We start from the raw sequence: 8917 nt of genomic DNA on the forward strand, positions 1-8917 counted from the left end.
AAACTCCCCCTTGATAAGTAAAGTTCTAGTTGCACCTGAAAATTAAGCCGATGATCCAAGAGATCCAGATTACAGGATATACCATGATGTTTTTCATGGTATTATGTGCCTGAAAGATTTTGACAGAGGAGTGAACTATTGTGCAGGTGATGATGTAGTACACAAGAAAATTATGCCAACATGTTTTGCAGAGAACAACCACTTGACTGAGAAGCAACAGTCAGTTTAGAACAGCAAGATATATTCAATTGGTAATTGGGCTAACTGAAGGCAATTGTTGTAAAAGATGTGCTAAATCATTTGAAATTTGTGCAAACTGTAGGCAATTGTACTTGTCATTTTCAAGGATGTGTTAATACAATTGCAATTTGATTAAAGGAATGAGAAATTCCAATCTGTTGTGAACAAGTGCCCAGTGTTGTTTTGAGAATGTCATTTCTGTTTCCTGAAATGAGCCAAAGGAATGGAGAAATTCTGTAACACAGGTTCACATTCACTTCATATTAAAATGAGTTAATATTACACAGCAGCTATGAACTGTTCAAATGGTTCCCTAAGCTAGAGATAGCAAGGATAGTTCATAGTCAGGTTAATTGGCATGAGACCTCTCTCACCTCTCATGGAGGTTCACGCAGCAGCCTGTCTGGTGGAAATACACCACACCCTTACCACCACCACCACTTACATTAGCGTTATGGAAGACTGAATGTAGATGACTGTGAATGAAAATGTGTTACACATCTGATGTTGTTTTTACCTAATACATTCATGGGATTCGTATGTGAAAGTTGGAGAGATTACCAACTACTACACAAAAAAATGGACGCACCCAAGTAATAACCACAGAGCTGCAGATATTTAGCTAAACATTAATGTGTATACCGTCGGAAGTAACGGTAAGCACATTCATTGATTTTTGGTGAAACGGTTGTCGACGGTTGCTATTGCCCAAAAAGTGCTTTGAGCCTGTAGCACTCCAGGGGCACCAGCACGAAGGGACAAGCCCATCTGGGAACACCTTGTATTTCGTATAAACCGTGTGGGACTACAATCATGCCAAGTTTCATGTCGATTGGTGCAGTCTAAGTATATGATATCGTCGACCAAAAAAAAATCGGCGATTCGGCTTGCTTTTCGCAATTGTAAATATAACTATAATTATGGAGTCAGATTAAATTCTTAATTTACAATCGCACAACTTTTATTTGTGAATCACGAAATACATTTTTTAATCACGTGATTTATTTGTGAATTAAGAAACTAATTCGACTCCATACATTTTTTAAGGATAATCTAATTTCCCCCATGGTAACAATCCACAGACAGAAGGGAAATAACAAGTGAAGGGACAACAAGAGAGAGAGAGAGAGCTGCAATCTGCAAACTGCTTTTTCTACACGCCCCTGCTGATTTTGAGTGATTATTGTGAATGCTCTGATTATTAAATGTAAATAAGTAATGCTTTGTTGTGCTTTGTTTTGTTTAGTTTAGTTTTAACAGCTAGCACCTCCTTGCCCAATGTGCTCCAGGAACTATTTATTTGTTATGAGTTCTGTGACTGCAACAGGACCACCTCTGTTTTCCGGGTTCAAATGTTACGATTGCCATGAATGCACTGCAGTTATCTGACTTGGGCTGTAGCCTACTTCGAAGGGTGCAGTTTCAAGTGCAGCCTTTAGGGGCAGAAACGTCACAGGGGGCTCATGTTGGCTACTACACAAGCACACCCTCTTCAGCGGGGCTCACTACAGTAGCGACGGACAGAAATAGAGAAGGACACTATGTTCGTTTGGGACGTCCCTCTTCTCTCTAACTGACAATGCCGGGAACTATTAAAGATTTTTCAGTGAGCTACGACGCCGTAAACGAAGACAACACTTTCACATGTGGGGATTATGTTAAAGGACGCGTGGTACTGCAGCTTGGAAAGGAAGCCAAGATAGAATATCTTTTCATTAAAGTCAAGGGAGATGCAGACGTCCGCTGGACCGAGCGTCATGGCGATGACGACCGAACATATTCAGCTCACGAGAAATACTTCAAATTAAAACAGGTGTTAATATCAGAGGAAACTGGTAAGATAGCGAAACATTGTTTAGTTGTAAGAAACTGCTACCGTTAAAACAAAAAAGTTGCATTCGTGTTTCTTGCGGATGTAGGCTTTGCAGCAGTGTGTGAGACCTCTTTAAGAGTTGTAGGCTATTTTGCCGGGACTGTGGTTGGCCAAGATGAGGCCTGAAATAAGGCCAGTAAAGCTCTCTGCAGTCATGTCTTGTCATGAACGTGTGAATGTCAGGTTGGCATCCGCACAACGCTTTCATTTTAACATAAACATGGACTGCAATAATGTGACCGTTTTGTAGTTACGCTCACAGACGAAAGGCATGATTCATGACAAGCATGTGTACATGAGAAGAGCGATAAGTTTGAACGAACCAGACCACTGAACACAGTGCTGTGTGGACAGAGGCAGGCACCGCTATCAGATCAAGCACCTTTTCAGATTAACTTTCTGTGTTAATATTACGTCCTTGTGCCTGAAATCGTGGAACAGAGACGTGTCTGGGTTTATCTTCATAATACACTGACCATATAGGCTATCTGGGTGTTGGAATGCTTGACATTCCAAACAGGCTCGGGAACACAACTGCTTAAATTTTTTTTTTTAAATATGCTAAGCACCCTGTGTTATGGGAAAATTCTTTCATGGTCTGTCAAATTTCTAAATGTTCTCAATTGTGCCATGTTGTATAAGCCAATGTTACACCAATTGTAATATGTGGTAGTACAACAGTGTTTTTTTTTATATATCTGTTGTTTGTAGTGTGGCCTAATATGGATATCCAGGGGTTTCCTTGCTCAAAATGTAAAAAGTGGTGCGGAAGAATGGATAACCATGTGGTTTTATGTAATATTAAGGTGAATCCAGGTATTATGAGCTGTAGGAGGGGAGTAGGGTTTTACACTATAAATGGCTGAAAAGGGATAATTGCCATACGGTTTTATGTCTAAGACCATTTTGTTATTGGCTTGAAATGTAAAATGATGCACATGATGAATTGATCATTTGATGGAAATTTTATTTTAACTTTACTTTTTTCTTCTTGTTGTCATTATTATTATTATCATAATAATTACCAGTGACTAGATGAATATCATATTAACCTGCATCTTGGGTGATCTGATCACAGTTGGACAGCTAAGTATGTCAGTTCACACCTGGCATTAGAATGCCTATCTACTTGAGTGATCTTACTCTAAATGCAAATAAACACATGCATCATTTTCACTTGCAACAACCAAATGTATTATTGATTGTAACTGGCGGAAAACAGCAAGCAGGGATGAAGACAAAATAACCCTTATGTCTAAAAAAAGAGGGGTGGGGAGTGTATAGCCTACATGCCCTTAGTTTACATGAATATTTGCGTTTGGATCATTAACTGTCATCTCACAGTTTCATTTAAGTGTCCTGGACACCAATAACCTACAACCTTAGCTAGTGCGTCAAAGTGACACGTTTAGTTTTAGAAAAAACATGGATGTCTATTTCATTTTGAAAATCGGTAGAGGGTTAATTTAAGACAGGTCTTAAGAATCATAGGGATACTTGAACTTGAAGGGATATTTGAAGTTTTCGTAATGTGTTTTCAACTTATTCAGCTAGTCAAGAATAGAGCCTTGCTTCAGAAAAGATGATCACTGAAAGTAAATCCAAGGTGTAACTTCATTGAAAAGACACAATGCTAAGCTTTATCTACACACACACAAATCTTTGCTGACAGTAATTCATGTTTTCTAAAGCATTAAAATATTATCTGCGACACCCTGAGCCCAGCTCACCCATTCACTCTTGCTCACACACACACACTCAAAGCAGTAGCCTACCTTCTCGAAATTTCCACACACACGGGCCTATAGGAATGTGCGTAGAAAGTTAACTGTGTGCATATCTGCCGAGATTCATTGATTCGCCTATTCAATAGGTTACACAGTAGGACTATATTATAATCTACGATTGTTTTGTTATTATACATATTAGTTTTATATTAAAGTAACACTATGCAACAATTTGACAATTTTTGGGGTATGGTTTTATAGGCAACTCGTTTTGGTACCATCCTCAAATTAATTTTGATAGTATATGGTCATGTGAAGGACAGATAAACACCTGTGTCTTTCCCACTAGCCATCCAGGATATGCACTACGTAGTTCTTTGTTTCCTGGTGGGAACCCCTTAGAAGAAAAAAATGGAAGAAAAGCTTTCACAGCATGACATTGCCAGCTATACTGCCAGAAGGCACCAGTTAGTGGGTTGGCAAGCTTCTATCAGTGTCAACTGCCTGTTGGTGGTTTGCTTGCATTCCTTTTAGGTAGTTAGCGTCCTAGTTTTGGAACAGAATTCCTTATTGCTGCTTTAAGAAAGTAAGTGTATGATTTTTGGTTTTGCGGTTTGTGTCTTTAATTAGTAGTGTAAGAGAAGGCCCAGTCTTTTAGCAGCATAGGCTAGCCAATAGGGCTCCAGTACCCAATCTCTCTCTACAATATAAGGAACTGATAGTAGACAGTCACATGGCAAAATTCATGACTAGCCAAGGCTAATGTTAAAAAAAAAAAAAAAACATTAAAAGAAGATTATAACATTTTAGCCTACTGCAATCGTTTATATGTTCCAGGCAAACCAAATCGCCGGGTAATATATCTCTATGGGTTTTCAAAATTTTAAAAAGAACAATGTTCCTTTTTTTTATTACGCCGTCAGTTAAACTGAGGACGTCAGTTGAGTAGGCAGTCCTTAAATGTGGCCCTGGACACATCTGTGATCACACTGCTAAAAGAATGTGGCCATATACCACCTCTGAATGTGGTCTGAGCGAAGGATCTCAACGCGTCTACCACTGAGCAGACTACTTGTGATCAGATCACCAAAGACGCTTGTTAATACAAGGTGTGAACAGGGTCCAAATGTCCAAAGACTCTCCGGTCACTTATATCTGTTCATATTGTTTCATCTCTGCCTTACGGAGCATGCCTCAAAGATACATTTGTTTTCATTCTGAATAGAGAATACTACGGTGATCCCTGGGACGCATGAGTATCCATTCTGCCTCCAGATTCCTGAAGGGTAAGATGATGAGCAAGAGATATCAGGATGTAACAGATCAGATTTCATATCTTGCATACAACCTTTATCCCTCCCACCCCATCCACACACATACTGTGCAAGTCTAATTCAGTGCAAGCCCTTCTGCTGTAGTGGTATAACTTGGTGGTCTTTTCTCTGATTTAAATTGTGTTTCAAGGAACTTCCCATCAGCCTTTGAGGGGCACCATGGCAACATTAGATACAAACTGGAGGCAAAGATGAAGCGATCTTGGAAAATGAAAAAGAAAGCGTCAGCCAAAATAAACTTTGCAACCAGGTTGGGTGGAGACACGGCTCAGCTAAAGGTGAGTGTCATGATCAGATGAGAACAAAATAGTACATTTTCAAATGACTGAATATAGATGTAAAAATGTTCACGTCCAACCAGTGTGCAGTAGTTGTCATCTGGGACCAGTTTTGCTCTACAGTGCTCCCTTGTGGGACATTTTTGTATTCCCTAATTCTATGTCATCTATATTCTATTCTATTCTATGTCATTCTTGTGCAGTCGCCCCAGTTTGGAGAAAGAGACAAGAAGATGAATTTATTCTCCTCTGGTAGCCTTTCTTTTAAAGTTCACATTGAAAAGACAGGATACAGACCAGGTAAGGAACCATACATGTTCTCTATAAAAATGTGTGCAGGTGCTAAGCTGAAGATATATTTCAATGTAAAAAAAAACCCTGTTAATTCTTGATTTTGTTTCTTTTTTTTAGGAGAAATGCTTATCGTTCAAGCAGAGATTGAAAACGCATCTTCCCGTAATCTCAAACCTAAGTACAGACTCGACAAGAAAGTCACATACATTGCACATTCATCCACAAAAATAGAACGAAGCACCATTTTAAAAGAGGAGGGGGCTCCGATCCCATCTAAAGATCATCAAACTGTGACCCAGGAATTGATGATCCCCAACGCTATTCCCCCAACAGTTTTGTTCTGCAAGATCATCAGAGTAGAATACAAATTAAAGGTACCTTAACTACCCATAACTTTGGATAGTGTCTAAGACACTATATGCTACATAACTGTGAGAAACAATGCGTATCCTCTTCGTACATAAAGAGTACTTACAGGTAGTCTTTTGACATAAATGCATTACTTGCAGGCTTTCAGAAATGAATGCAGTCTGATGCTGTTCTGGGAATGTTTGTTTAGTTCAAACACTGGCATCTTTTTACAGGTCTACATTGATGTGCCATATGGTTCAGACCCAGAGATCAAATTCCCCATGGTCATTCTGCCGACATGCAGACATGGTCCTAGGGTGTCAGGGGCGCCATCGCCCTTTGGCCACGGCAGCCACTCCCAGTGGAACAACCAGCCTCCACCACCAGGTGCCTTGGGACCGCCTCGTTATTTGTACCCACCAGACCAAGGGCTTCATCCTCCAGCAGTGCACCCAATAACAACCAACCCAGCGGTGCATCCGCCTCCATTCTACAATCAAGCAGCATATCCGGTACCAGCTGTGCATCCGCCTCCATTCTACAATCAAGCAGCATATCCAGTACCAGCTGTTCCTCCACCAATGCAACCAAATCCACACAACCAACTGCCCCCCCCACAGTATGACCAGGTGACACATCCCGTGCCAACTGCTCCGCCCTTGTACCCTACGCTACCTGCACCTGATTTTCTTTCATCTCCCACTGCACCACCGTACGTTCCCGGAACAGCTAGCCATGATTTTCTGTCAACCCTAAGTGCCCCTCCGCAATACCCTTCTGCACCTTCATTCTTGTCATCCCCCAGTGCGCCACAGTCTTTGACGTCTGACAACCCCGGGTATGATCCCCCTTCCTACGATATGGTGTTCCCCAGTGTACCGGCACCAGAGGGCCCTCCAACCTCAGTTGCCTCGGATCCCACACCAACTAAACCTCCGTCCTAACTAACCACGGCCTATTTCTTAAGTGCCTAAGTCACACACAGGAGTGGTCAGTGTGATGACATCAATATATTCATTCAATCAATCCATCACAAATAAACACATTTCATACAAAAACAAATTGTTTGTACTGTTGCAAACAAATATGTCATCTGTCATTTCAATGGAGTTACAGAACATGTTCAATGTAAAGCAATCCGGCAAAAGGAAATAGTAGTTAACACATGGGTTACTAACCCTGATACATAATGAACATTAGCCTAGCTTTAATTGTATATTAAAGCCCTAGAGACCTTTCATATTCATGTTCTCTATTAGCTCTGTTGCACTGGAATTAATGGTGGTCCCTAGTAACTTTCATATGAGACTGCCCCTTCCCTTGCCTATGAAGATAGAAGGGTGTGTTTTATATCAACCACAAGCTGCATGTTATTTAGAATTAATTTAATTGTCTATGACTTGCATCAACAAACATATTAGTACATTGTGTATACTTTATGTAAATCAAAGGTGCAATCGTTGCTGCCCAACTTAACAAAGTAACCCTCTAATATTATTTTTTAGTAGTACATTTAAAGGAACTAGGCTACACTGAGAGCGCAGACCTCTTCCAAGGCCAAATTAACTATTTTGCAATGTTCACGAAAGTGAATCTTTGATCTGGCCCAAAACTTACCTCTGCAAGCAGTTTCATAAATGTAGTGGACTACATACGCGCATGTAAATTTGCCGCTCGGTACACTGTTGCCAGGGTTTTGTCTGCAAAATAAAAATATATTAACAGTAATGTGGTGATATTTATTGGTAGCCCTTGACGTGTATTTATTGTAGTACGTTTAACCTCTGATATTCCTCTGCTGTTCTGACAACTGTGCTTGTTGCAAAGATGTCATAGAGACTGAACATAAGTCAATAGATAAATGATAGTTAAATCTGTTCACAAATAAAACCAACAAGGTCAAACTTCACAAGACAACTTCATTACTGTGCAGCATTCTCTGTTTTAAAATGAGTCTCATGCTCTCCTAAATACTTTTAGGGTGTAGAGGCCGAATAATTCATCGCAACTTTGGTCAAACTGTTCCGGGTCACAGCCATGTGTAGGCCTAGTAGAAAATTAAATGTTACAATCTAAACGGTAAAATAGTTGTCATATTTGTAATCTTAAATAAAATAACTATCGTTCAAGGAAAATACAGTTGTATCTTCTTCTTCTGTTTGTCAGAAAACCAATAATTCACTTTCCTATTACAAAAAAAAGGAAAGAACACAAAAGTACACGGACCTGTTCATACTATCAGGATTTATTTTCTGGTATTGACCTGCGGACTTTACAGATACTTTGCAGTACAGGCGGGGCGGGGCTTTAGTCTCTGGTGGGTATGGTCAAAAATAAGGAAATGGGGCACAAAGCAAGGCATACTGGTAAATCGCCCTATTCTATGTGGGCCACAGAAACCACTTTCTTACTTCTGTCTGAGCCTTTCTGTGAATCAGTTTATCTGTGCAAAAAAAAAAAGGCTACAGAAATGAAACCTGGTATGTCAGAGGGGTAGTTCATGGTGAACATTGGTAGCCTGCCCTCAAAAGATGTTGTGTGTGCCCAGTCCGTCCACACAAATTAATCGGAAAGCATGTAATTGTACAGCATTCTCACAGAACTAGGCCTACTATTTCAGTTTTTTACATACCCCAGTTAGACTCAGTTGTTGTCTTGGTAAAACAGAACGACGTGGCTAACCAGTGACGGCAAAAATAAATTTTACATTCATTGTAACTGACCTAATGATTATTGTCATTAGTAAACGTCCATTGATGTTTGCAATTATTTCAGTAATCTCAGGTGTGGATCATGTGTATGTGTCGACCAATTTCTTAC

At 40.0% G+C, this 8917-nt stretch overlaps 1 protein-coding gene across 1 annotated transcript; it reads left to right on the forward strand.

Annotated features, from left to right (window-relative positions):
* Positions 1–1706: 1706 nt before the first annotated feature.
* On the forward strand, positions 1707–8232 carry LOC105903347 (arrestin domain-containing protein 3-like). The gene is made up of 6 exons (XM_012831086.3): positions 1707–2075; positions 5066–5126; positions 5305–5452; positions 5656–5752; positions 5864–6120; positions 6331–8232. The coding sequence occupies exons 1-6, from the start codon at positions 1820–1822 to the stop codon at positions 7039–7041; spliced, it is 1530 nt and encodes a 509-aa protein (XP_012686540.1). The 5' UTR covers positions 1707–1819; the 3' UTR covers positions 7042–8232.
* The last annotated feature ends 685 nt before the right edge of the window (positions 8233–8917 follow it).

This window comes from Clupea harengus, chromosome 20, assembly GCF_900700415.2.
Source record: "Clupea harengus chromosome 20, Ch_v2.0.2, whole genome shotgun sequence".
In the NCBI taxonomy this organism is placed as follows: domain Eukaryota; kingdom Metazoa; phylum Chordata; class Actinopteri; order Clupeiformes; family Clupeidae; genus Clupea; species Clupea harengus.